Source organism: Euprymna scolopes, chromosome 35, assembly GCF_053919585.1.
Source record: "Euprymna scolopes isolate OS-2025 chromosome 35, ASM5391958v1, whole genome shotgun sequence".
Lineage (NCBI taxonomy): Eukaryota > Metazoa > Mollusca > Cephalopoda > Sepiida > Sepiolidae > Euprymna > Euprymna scolopes.
In genome coordinates, this window is record NC_136516.1 from 67,251,317 (window position 1) to 67,265,246 (window position 13,930).

A 13,930-nucleotide genomic window follows, 5' to 3' on the forward strand; every position below is an offset into this window, starting at 1 on the left:
ATTCTAATACCTTTTATTCTAATAACTTTTTATTCTAATAACTTTTATTCTAATAACTTTTATTATAATAACTTTTATTCTAATAGCTTTTTTTCTAATAGCTTTTATTCTAATAGCTTTTATTCTAATAACTCTTATTCTAATAACTTTTTGTTCTAATAGCTTTTATTCTAATAGCTTTTATTCTAATAACTTTTATTCTAATAACTTTTATTATAATAACTTTTATTCTAATAACTTTTATTATAATAACTTTTATTCTAATAACTTTTTATTCTAATAACTTTTATTATAATAACTTTTATTCTAATAACTTTTATTCTAATAACTTTTATTATAATAACTTTTATTCTAATAACTTTTATTATAATAACTTTTATTCTAATAGCTTTTATTCTAATAACTTTTATTCTAATAACTTTTATTCTAATAACTTTTATTCCAATAACTTTTATTCTAATAACTTTTATTCTAATAACTTTTATTATAATAACTTTTATTCTAATAACTTTTATTATAATAACTTTTATTCTAATACCTCTTATTCTGATAGCTTTTATTATAATAACTTTTATTATAATAACTTTTATTACAATAATTTTTATTCTAATAGCTTTTATTCTAATAACTTTTTATTCTAATAACTTTTATTCTAATAACTTTTATTCTAATAACTTTTATTCTAATAACTTTTATTATAATAACTTTTATTCTAATAACTTTTATTATAATAACTTTTATTCTAATAACTTTTATTATAATAACTTTTATTCTAATAACTTTTTATTCTAATAGCTTTTATTCTAATAGCTTTTATTCTAATAACTTTTATTCTAATAACTTTTATTCTAATAACTTTTATTATAATACCTTTTATTCTAATAACTTTTATTCTAATAACTTTTATTCTAATAACTTTTATTATAATAACTTTTATTATAATAACTTTTTATTCTAATAGCTTTTATTCTAATAGCTTTTATTCTAATAACTTTTATTCTAATAACTTTTATTCTAATAACTTTTATTCTAATACCTTTTATTATAATACCTTTTATTCTAATAGCTTTTATTCTAATAACTTTTATTCTAATAACTTTTTATTCTAATAACTTTTATTCTAATAACTTTTTATTCTAATAACTTTTTATTCTAATAACTTTTTATTCTAATAACTTTTATTCTAATAACTTTTATTATAATAACTTCTATTATAATAACTTCTATTATAATAACTTTTATTATAATAACTTTTATTCTAATAACTTTTATTATAATAACTTTTTATTCTAATAACTTTTATTCTAATAACTTTTATTCTAATAACTTTTTATTCTAATAACTTTTATTCTAATAACTTTTATTCTAATAACTTTTATTATAATAACTTTTATTATAATAACTTTTATTATAATAACTTTTATTCTAATAACTTTTATTCTAATAACTTTTTATTCTAATAACTTTTATTCTAATAACTTTTATTATAATAACTTCTATTATAATAACTTTTATTATAATAACTTTTATTATAATAACTTTTATTCTAATAACTTTTATTCTAATAGCTTTTATTCTAATAACTTTTATTATAATAGCTTTTATTCTAATAGCTTTTATTCTAATAACTTTTATTCTAATACCTTTTATTCTAATAACTTTTATTCTAATAACTTTTATTATAATTACTTTTATTCTAATAACTTTTATTATAATAACTTTTATTCTAATACCTTTTATTCTGATAGCTTTTATTATAATAACTTTTATTATAATAACTTTTATTCTAATAACTTTTATTATAATAACTTTTATTATAATAACTTTTATTATAATAACTTTTATTCTAATAACTTTTATTATAATAACTTTTATTATAATAACTTTTATTATAATAACTTTTATTATAATAACTTTTATTCTAATAACTTTTATTATAATAACTTTTATTCTAATAACTTTTATTATAATAACTTTTATTCTAATACCTTTTATTCTGATAGCTTTTATTATAATAACTTTTATTATAATAACTTTTATTATAATAACTTTTATTCTAATAACTTTTATTATAATAACTTTTATTCTAATACCTTTTATTCTGATAACTTTTATTATAATAACTTTTATTCTAATAACTTTTTATTCTAATAGCTTTTATTCTAATAGCTTTTATTCTAATAACATTTATTCTAATAACTTTTATTATAATAACTTTTATTCTAATAACTTTTATTATAATAACTTTTATTCTAATACCTTTTATTATAATAATTTTTATTCTAATAGCTTTTATTCTAATAACTTTTATTCTAATAACTTTTATTCTAATAACTTTTATTCTAATAACTTTTATTATAATAACTTTTATTCTAATAACTTTTATTATAATAACTTTTATTCTAATAACTTTTATTATAATAACTTTTTATTCTAATAACTTTTATTCTAATAACTTTTATTATAATAGCTTTTATTCTAATAACTTTTATTCTAATAACTTTTATTATAATAACTTTTATTCTAATAACTTTTATTATAATAACTTTTATTCTAATAACTTTTTATTCTAATAACTTTTATTCTAATAACTTTTATTCTAATAACTTTTATTCTAATAACTTTTATTATAATAACTTTTTATTCTAATAACTTTTTTTCTAATAACTTTTATTATAATAACTTTTATTCTAATAGCTTTTTTTCTAATAGCTTTTTATTCTAATAACTTTTTATTCTAATAGCTTTTATTCTAATAACTTTTATTATAATAACTTTTATTATAATAACTTTTATTCTAATAACTTTTATTCTAATAACTTTTATTCTAATAACTTTTATTCTAATAACTTTTATTCTAATAACTTTTATTCTAATAACTTTTTATTCTAATAACTTTTATTATAATAACTTTTATTCTAATAACTTTTATTCTAATAACTTTTATTCTGATAGATTCTTTCCTCGAAGTGATAGACTTTTGAATCTTTTTCTTGTTTCCTGCATCCCTAACTGTACTAACATACAGGATTCAAGTATAGTGTAAACATGCATCTTTCTCATCTCCTCGTATAGTCCTCAGTAGACATGGTCCCAAATAGTAGCCTCTTACGTCTAAGAGGCGATATATTTTGGGGAGGAAGCGAGGTAAAAAAAAAAAACAAGAAATAAAAAAAAAGTTACTATTTGCTAACCTCCAAATGAGAAGCATTTTTTATCAAGTTGCTGGATAACATCCTAATAATAAACATGACGTTGTCGCAGATGATAGCTAAAGAGATACGCGTGAACATCCAAACAGTCCCTTTAAGATAGTTTATAACAGAAACATTGTTGAAACAAAAATAAAAACACTAATAGGTCCAATATTTTCCGTGCACAGCTGCAAGAACTTAAGTCAATAGGTTTTAAGAGTGATCCTTATCTTCTGTATTAAAAGTAAATCTAACGGTAAAGTTCAAACAATAAAATGTATTACATTGTCATTCATGACTAAATTTAGTACATAGCCATTCATTTGGTTCAAAAAAGTGATAAATGTTGGCTCTGATCCAGTCAATAGTGTCCATTAATATATGAGCCCTTGCTCTATCTTGTCATGCCTATTCATCTACTTTCACTGATTGGTTTATGTCGTTGAGCATTTCACTGCAGATCCAATCCCAATAGCTGAGCCGAATTACATTAGGTTATAGACATTTAGAAAATTGTTCGTATGGTTCAATGAAGTCTGGGCCAGGTAATAATGTTCTTTGACGTATAAGCCTTTGCTATATCTTGTTGACATATCAATTCATCTTCTCACATTATTTGGATTATGCCGTGGAGTATTTGTTGATTATTATTTTAGGTGGTTATTTAAAAGTGTATCTGTCATCATATTAGCAGTCGTCAAAATCATTTTATTTAATACTTAAAATATAATATAATTCATTTTAATAACACTTAAAATATAATTCATTCTTCATAATACTTAAAATATAATTTTTTATGTGATCTTGAAACCTCTACATATCCTACAAATGATGAATTCCTACGCTATTGTACGTTTAAACATAGATCTGGCACCAAATTCAAACATTTTTGATTTTAATTGCTATACCAAACATGTTTTTTAATCGACAGATGCGTCCTGATATCAAGAAAGATGTATTTCATATGAACTGGGCCCCGGATGTTGTGCCAGCAGATGAGGTAAGGATGAAGGAAAATAATTTCTAAAGTATATTCATCAATAATGTATCATCGGTTACGCAATCAGTGATTAACTGATTGTGTTTTTAAGCTCTTAATCAAAGATCGGTAATATCCGATCTACAACCGTCCTTACACCGTATATATGTATGTGTTTGTGTGTGTGTTTGTGTGTGTGTGTGTGTGTGTGTGTGTGTGTGTTTGTGTGTGTGTTTGTGTGTGTGTTAAGATGTTAAGAATATAAGAAAAGAGTATTTTATAAAATATTTTCCAAATCATCATTTCAAAATTCCCAATACGATTCCTTTATGCTTGATATTAAGAACAGAGCATCAAAAGGTGAAAACAATCACACACATGTTTCAATAGCTACATTTTATTTTCATAGCTTAATAACATTAAATAAGGAATTAGAAATAGACTCGTGTATACCCTTCAATTCTGAATTTTTCAAAGAAAATATTTTTCTCTTCAGCAGGTAGAAAGCTGATTTTCGAAAAGATCTGCTTATAAATTAAAGAATACCGACTGATCCATGAAACGTGGCGGAGACAATGGCATGGCTTGCATGATTGCTTCTGGAGCAAGTTCATTAATCCGGATTGATAAAATTCATATTGGCAATTACACACACACACACACACACACACACACACACATGTACATATATATATATATTGTTTTAATAAAATTAAGACAACAATGAAAATACATTACTTGTTGCTATTAATCCAATCTTCGTTGTCTTGATTATTTTAACACAATATATGGATACTCGATTACAAAAAAAAAACGGTAATCTTGAAACTTACAAATTAAGTCACATTATACTGACTTAAAATCTATTGGTATATGAACGATTACTGAATTCTAAGTTATATAAAAATAATAAAATTCGGAATATTATAAATAATATATATATATATATATATATATATAAGTTAAAGTAGTTTGGTTGAAGCATTGTTTAATGTGTATATAAAAGGAAATATAGGTTTATACAAGGCAGAACAATGCAAATATGTAACAGATGGTTCAATGAGTCTAGCTAAAGCAACTTAAGATATAATGGTGGAACCAGCTATGCTATTTCCCTTTTATTGATTCAATTCAAGTGTGTATAATCCATCATATTCATACATATATATTTTTAATACAATATTTTACATGTATGATGTTCTTATTTGCGTCAGGCAGTGTGTCCGTGATGCTATATTTCGAGATGATTTCCCTTCATCAGGCGTGTATGGTGGGTTTTATTGTAGATGGAGTGGGTTCGTGTATGGTGGGTTTTATTGTAGATGGAGTGGGTTCGCGGAAATTGGTAATTAATTTATCTGTTTCAGATGCATAATTTATTAATATCGGACGGAATTGTTGTACAATATGATTTACAGATTTCTTTTTAATATTTAGCCTTAATCATTTATATTTGTATTATTATCTAGTCTTTATTCGTTTATTTTGTTTTGCTTTTGTTTTCTGTGGTTCTGTATATATATATATATATATATATATATATATATATATATATATATATATATATATATAGTGATAAGTTTAAATAACATTTAATTGAACTCAAAATAACTGCCTTTTTGACATGCCTGAATTTGATGTGTTTGTTATTTTCTGGAATGGACTAGCAACCAAGATTCTGTAGCTAAAAATGAACCATTTCTTTCAAATTCCGTTTACTAATTCATTTTTTTTTCTTTCAATCATCTTTTTTCTTTCTTTTTGCAATGGTGTGCATGGATTTCATGATATTGGTACCGATATAAATATGGTGAATGTGTTTTTTTAGGTTGAGAATAGGAGCGACGTTGATTCGTCAGCTTCAAACTCATTAATATGTGACCAGATTCAGTAAAACCAAAATGTGGTCAGATCCTCTCGGCCCTTGATATTAATACTGATGCTTAATGATATATCTTCCTATTAAAATAGGCTGTGAGCTAGGCATGAGATGTTCAAGTTTCCACGGAGTTTAATAGTATTTTCAGAATTACTCTTTACAACATTATAAATTGAGCTCTACTTCGCATACCGATGATTCAAATAATAGGTTATCTGCGATCACCAACTTTTGGATCACTTCACTTTATAGACCACTAAATGTATATTTTAACATTTGGCAGGTTACTTGCATGAATTTTTAAAGAAAGGCTAAATACATTTAGATAAAAATAATTCGGGAAAGTGTTTTATTAATAGATAAAAATTGTAAACATAATAAAATTATAGTGAAATTATTTAAATTAAAAAAATTGGAAGTTTTTTCAAGTATTACTCATTTTAGTGTTTTGATATTTGTTTGAAAGTTTGTAGATTTTGAATTCTAATGATGTCACTGCTAAACGAAATGCTTTACGTCGAGACTGATACCAAGTTTTAATTGCTAGGACAGATAACAATGTCAATAAAATTGGAAATTGAATTAAAATTTCCAATGCTTTTGCATAGAGTGATGAATATTCATTGTTTATAGAGACACAAAATTAGAACTTCATGAGGAGGATTGGAATTAAATTTTGAGGTTGCTTAAATTACTTTATGAAAATTGTAATAATATCCCATTTTTTTTTTTTTTTTTTTGCGATCTATAAAATAGTTTGTGCGATCACGGCACTAAACTATTAAGTTCGGGTGAGACAACTTAGCTTAAGAACAAGAAAAATTTGATATAAAAATTGTGAACAAATAGGTCTCTATCGAGTGATATATACCGTGAACCTATACAGACATTACTTACGTGGTGGAGAGTGGGTCGTGTTATTGACGACGCACAATTCACTTAAAATATTTTCAAGCAATCGAAATCACACAACTCTGGTGAAAAGTGTGAACATAGTACTTTATCTATTCGAAGGGAATTAAAACTCACTAAAACATGAACAACCTGACTTGTGGACATGTAAAGTAATCACTTCACTATGTCAGTATGTGAAAATATTTCCCGAACTCCTCAATGTAAAATCAATTCTAATCAAATCAATGGGTAAATGTCGTCAGATTCATGCTGGGTACTTGGTTATCGAAGTAACGAGAAACTCCATAATTATCACTGACATGGAACGTCAAGTGTTCGCTATCAATTCCGTTTCGACTTCAGTTGCAATACATATGGAGAGGCATTTACTTCCGTGCAGATTTTATAAAGTGTATTCTCTAACAAATCAACAAAACCCGGTGATATCATGACAGACTTTTGTAACAACTTGAATTGACGATAAAAATGCTTAGACATTGAAATCAGCTAAGGATATTTTTCTTACATGAAAATGGACTATACATTTACTTTCGATAAATTCGTAATTATCGCTTTACAGCAGTTTATCTTTATTCTTCACGTTCTAAAAGCAATGTTTCCGACAAAGGGAGAAGAATTTCTGTTTTCTGGGTCAGTTTTTGTTTTGAATGTTTTGTATGTGAAAATGTTCAGTCTTCTCATATTATTCATTATCATTTAAATGTCAATCTATCCATCTAGTTAGCACTTACCCTGAAATGCTTTTAGGCCTCAGTAAGTGGAAAGTCATTAATAAAAACATTTAAAATATTTTTAAAAGAACTCATGGTTTTTTAATTCTATATAGAAAGACTGTGCAATGGATATAGGCGTAGACTATGAGATTAGCAAAATGGTTCAGTTTTTATGGTATAAAATTTATACATGTATAAAAGGTACTTTTTCAGTGTGTATGTCTGTATGTATGTGAGTTCGTTCTCTATGCTCTTCGAAACGGCTGGTCTGATATGCTTTATTTCACAGAAATGTATTTTATGCGTCTGGGAGTGTTCTTAAAAAGGTTTTGTGTCGGAATTTCTTCGATAAGTATTGATAATCGATAGTCAAAATAATCCGATGAAAAAAAGCAACAACAGATTTTGACCGAAATTAACGCCTTACACAGCCTAATATCACACAAGCCGAAAGGCCTGCCATATAAATTCAACAGTAGGTTCTTTGATAAGACAGGGCGTACTCAAAATGAATGTTTCTGTTTAGAGTACAACTGAACCATTGTACTTGGTTTTCGCATAAAAAACTATAATTCATTTATATATTAAAATTTATAAAATCAACAGTTCGTTCTCTACAGTGCAATGTAGACTACATAACATTGTGGACAAAGTCATTGCGTGGAGGCATCTGAAGCTTTCTCCCGGCGCACACCGGTGGGTCCCTAACTAGAGCAGGCAATCAATCAATTTGATTGAAAATGGGTTATTTCACTGGTTTCGGTGACAATAAAAATATTGGAAGTGCGGAACATTCGTTGATCCTCATTTAATCCCGGGCAACATCGGGTTTCTCTGCTAGTTCAACTGTCATTTTTTGCCTAATAACTGAAGATTTCTGTGCTTTTCTGAAAAAAAGAAATTACACTTAAAGTAACATTTAGAATCCTAAAATGATTACAAATGACACAAATAATTAATATTTATTTAAGACAAAATTGAAATTGAAATTATCCTAGCTTCGTCAATAAATGCAACTAGGGCCACAGAGAAATTCTGTAACATCATTATTGTACCTATTTACTATGCCTCCCCACGGGACAGAGTTAGACACCAGGGTCGTTTTTTAACGTGGAGAAAAGGTACAAAAATAAAAATTGTCTCAGTCGTGAAGGATTTCTCCTCCACCGAAAGAGAACAAGAAATAGAAGTGCAGCATCTGAAGAACAGATACTACACTTTGATCATGTCCCGAGGGCCATCATGTAACATCATTATTGTAGCAGAGATTCTAACCAACAGAAAAATTACCGTGTGAATTTGTGTACATTTTATTTTTAAAAAGATTTTTATTTTATTTCCGCCATGTTTTTTGGTGTGTTTGTAAGTATGGTTGCTTGACCAACTGTAACCAAACTTATTCCAAATATCGATCATGATCTTAGAAGTGATTAAGGTTTAACGTTTCGGTCAAAGTCACGGAAAAGAAGAAAGCTACACTTTTTGCCGATATGTTTTGTTCGTCGTAGAGATTGGATTGTAGCAAATGAAGTTCTGCATCTTATATGATCTTGATCTTCAGCTATGATAATGTTCAAAATTTGAACTTCTGCATTTTCTAAATGTTATGTAGAGATCTTGTATGCTTCGATAACATAACCATGCAAATGATCGATTAAATATTTTTTGATTTATCAACGGTTCCATGACATAACTTCGGGAATATTTCAAACGATATGGAGATGTGTGACCCGAATAAAACTTTTGCTCATTCTTACGTTGTCAGGCGGAGGCATGCAATCTCATGCCTGACTTATGTTCTTGTTTATTTATATCTTAACACTTTCTGAATGACGGGTATTGAGCTAGTTTGTTAAAGTAAAAGCAATTATTTTTATTTAAATCTTTCGGATAAAGATTTGCATTGTTTTATTTGTGACTGTTGACTATTTATTGTTTAACTGTGTTTCAGCCGATCATCTATCCGGCCTTCTTCGTGCATTTTATTCATGTACGCTGATGTTTATATTATTTGTTGATTTATTTTGCGTAAGTAAATTAAATCCGATTCACTTTCCTCGTTTGATTCCGTAAGAAAAAACGTCAGAGTACACAATACCTAATCAGCAAAAAGAAAGACATCAACATAAGCGAATAATACTCATGCAAAAAGTCAATATCGGTTGAAACGTAGTCATATGTTACTGCTGACTTACATGCTATCTATTTTCGCAGGCAATTGTGGATTTAATGGAATACCTGGATAAGAATTTGGTAACGTTGAATCAAAATTTAGTCAGCGCAAACTTCAACCGGATTTTGGATTCCATCTGGGTGGAAGTTCTCAAAGAATTTCAAGATGTAATGATCACCGAAGATATGGTAAGTTGGACTGCTTTTTGCTTTGCCTTTTATTTTGTTATAAACTCTTATATTTACACAGCTTAGATAAATAAAATAAAAACAGCAAATAAGAGTTTAAGTGATGTACCGTTTTTCAGTACTGATTAAAATACTGAAAAATCCACAGAGATGTGAAAGGGGTAAGCAGGAGCGGAAGCGAGTAATATATACCACTTGGGATTGTTGGCTCAGTATATGTTTTTCCGGCAGCCGTATTTCATTTTTGGAGGTTATAAATGAATATTTCATTCCTACAATTATGGATAAAGTTGTAGACTGAACTGACAACTATGGTATAAGAGAAGGAAAACTTCGATAGAGCACTTACAGCTCGGTAGGGCTCTGCCATATCGTGATCCTGACATCGTGTAGAGAGTGAATTATTCAATACAGAAAATTCCTTTCTAGTATATTTATGTGCGTGCGTGTTTATATGCAATTTGACTGTTTGGGATAATAATAGCATATAAATAACACAAAGTTGTACTAGAGCTATGAATATTTCTTAAAGATACCACTTTAGAAGAAACATTCATGCAGTTACTCAAATGAAGCATGACCAAAGCAGGAAAAGATATGCCGGTACCTACTAGTACAGATGTTGAGGGACTATTGAAAGCAAGTAAACTTTATCATAAAATGCTGATATCTGCTTGGCACATTGCATATATGTTGTGGATAAAAAAAGAAAAGCGAATAAATACCTGACATGTTAAAAAAAGAGTCCTGTTCGCGGGATGTGAAACTTTTGACAAATTGGTTTGTTGATGTGCTGATGAGTTCGTCCAAATGTGCATAATTATAATTACGGAACCATTATATACTTATATGCCAACATTGAATCCAAAACAATTGTACGTAAGTTGTTACCAATAAAAGATCATTTTGAAAATGAGTAACTATATGAGTGTTTGTTCTTTCTAACGTGATATGTTTAATATATATATATATATATATATATATATATATATATATATAGAGAGAGAGAGAGAGAGAGAGAAAGAGAGGGAGTAAGGGGAGAGATAGATATTTAGCCTAACGATTCCCTTCATAGATGAGACACGAACGACGAACGGTTCTGTGAAGCTTAATTGCTATACATATATTTTCATAACACACTACATAGCTCTATTCACATATTGATTCTCGTTGAAAGAAATGCTGAAAATCGATACATAATATATTATATCTTCTCACAAGAATATATATAAATGTATGAAATAATATATATATCTATTATTTCATATATTTATATTATATATATATATATATATATATATATATATATATATATATATATATACAGTTTGAAGTAATCATTTTATTTTAATTTTATCGCCGTTTATCTCTAATAAATTACACCGAATCTGAATTTTACACCTGAAAAAGAATCTTCAGCGATTAACCTTTTACAGATACGTAGTAAAAAAAGGACAGAACATTAGAAAAAGAATGCACACAAATGAGCCTTTTTTCTAAACTCTACAAACTCATTTGATAATTCAAAATACTTTACTAATGTACTTGTTACTAACTTTCGGAAAATCGATTGAGCTAATCGTATCACATTGCTTACATTTTGATGATGTTTCTTTCCTCATGTGTTTCGAAACGGTTGAGCCTATCTTTTTCAAATTTCACACAAAGGTAATTTATATTTCTGGCAGTGTTCTTAAATATATTTTGTAAAGAAATTCATCCGATAAGTGTCGAAAATCGAAAAAATCCAATCTTAAAAATAGTCTTTCTTGTCTTATAGATAAAATAAAGAATTTTACAGGGGACTATTTTAGATTACACCGGTGTATCTTGGCCGATTTAACGTAAAATATTCTCCTGTAAAAAATTATTTTTTATTTATAAGAGAAGAAAGATTTTTATGATTGTCAAGCCCAAATATCAGCTGACGTGATATTGTAAACAAACACAAACCAAATTTGATAAACGACATTGTCATTATTATTTTATTTATTTTTTTTTTGCGACTTAGTTCACCGGATAAATTATTCTTCATAATATATATTTAATAGATGATTAATTCTATAATAATACATACGTGTTGTGGGGTACAAATCACTCCTATTTTAGAACTAAGTGGAATCAACCAGTCCTATGAATATCACTGGTTTCAGAGACAAAATGGAGACATTCATACCATGTTTTACCGCATACTACGAACCCGTTCCTCTCATACCACTTTAGTGGCTCCTGTATTTTTTATGATAAATACATATTATATTTTATACACTTTACACTACTTGTGGTTCTTTCATTTGTAACCCCTGGCACGGATCTACAACAACTGGCTGACGAGGACGATTCAAGAACTTCCCGAATCAATCTGCAATAATTGCTAACAACAACTAAATGACGAATATTCGGGCAACGAATTCACTCTAAAAATAAAACAGTCGTTGGAAAACAGCATTTGACGACCAAAAGGATTCAAGAAAAAAGATCACGCTCGGATATTCGAAATAATTTTTCCTACACTCGGAGGAAATTCAAAACTTCAAAAGTATATATTTTTTAAAAGTTCGGTGAAGAACGATAAAACCTACTTGTCTACGTTGGGGAAAAAAACAACATTCGAGCGTAAAAATCCACAAATACGGGATAAAGAACACTTCGGAAAAAGGACAACAATTCTTGCCGAAAAAAAGATTTTACAAAGACGTCGTCAAACAGCCTTATCTTGCTGTTAAAAAAGCTACTAAAACGTAAACTACGAGCTGAAACAGAACTCATGAGACGAATTGCGCGGAGAATTATTATTACTGAATTCAGTATAAAAACACCTTTGTCGTTCTAAAAAGCATGTTTTGCTAATACATCTCATGGTTAAAAGGCATTAGCGTTGAAAAAAGGAAAAAAACTCCTGCAAAAGTAAATGATATATTTTATTTTATTGGCTAAAGCGAGTATTTGCACAAATTAAAAAAAACGTCGGATTTTAATCCGATTAAAATAAACTTTTCACTGGTTGCCGGGATTGCGCGTCGAAAAAGAAAAAAAAACGATTTCGCTAAGCACGACAAATAAAGTGTTAACGAGAAAAGGACATTCTTTTTCGCACAGAGATCAAAAAGAATAGCCAGTATTAAATAAATGCTATAAACTCTCTTTCACAGACAAGTAAGTTTTTTCTTTTTAAAGAAAAGGATGGAAAAATGTGTAGAATCAACAAGGAATTGAACCCAGTACCTACACGTTACGAAAATTAAAAAATGATAAATGAAATCTACTGCTTTCTGTATGAATGCAAACGCCGAATTATTTTCTCAGAAAAATTGCCACACGAGGAAATAAATATATGAAAGAAATATTCGTTAAATAACCAGGTACGAATTTTGTAAAGGTTTTTTTTTCTATAGAGTTGGTACTATATGAAAAGTAAATCAACGAATTGGGTTGTTTTGTCATATCAAGTAATTCCATGCCGTCCAAAAAAAAATCAAAATGGACGAGTTTGCAAAACAAATTTTGGAAATGGTAAAATTCCAACAAAGTCAACAATTAGAACTTGAAAAGGTTCAGAGAAGAGCAATTGGCAATACAGAAATAAAACGAAGACAAACAGTTAAATTTAATAAAAAATCTCGAAAAACGGGTAAGAGAAAAGAAAGAAATGAATGAACAAATATTGGAAAAGCAGTTAGAATCATATGAAATTCTTCGAGGAAAAACAGGAAAGAGATAGGAAAAAATGAATGAACCAATATTAGAATTGAAAATTTTACATTTAGAGCAACAAAACCAGTCAGATAAAAAAATGGATTTGATAACGCAAGTTTTAGTGAATAAGGACAGCGGAGAAGAAACCAGCACGGCTTTTCCCCAAAATGCGATCTGGTCAGCTATTGATACA

The 13,930-nt window shown here is 27.6% G+C and overlaps 1 protein-coding gene across 1 annotated transcript in view; it reads left to right on the forward strand.

The window, feature by feature from the left end:
- Positions 1 to 13,930, forward strand: part of LOC145259891 (BAI1-associated protein 3-like) — a 2,054,292-nt gene that overhangs the window by 1,968,904 nt on the left and 71,458 nt on the right. Inside the window, exons 26-27 of the mRNA XM_080117785.1 lie at positions 4,126 to 4,194; positions 9,895 to 10,041. Coding sequence (XP_079973911.1) covers positions 4,126 to 4,194; positions 9,895 to 10,041 — 216 coding nt within the window. The remainder of the gene's footprint in view (positions 1 to 4,125; positions 4,195 to 9,894; positions 10,042 to 13,930) is intronic.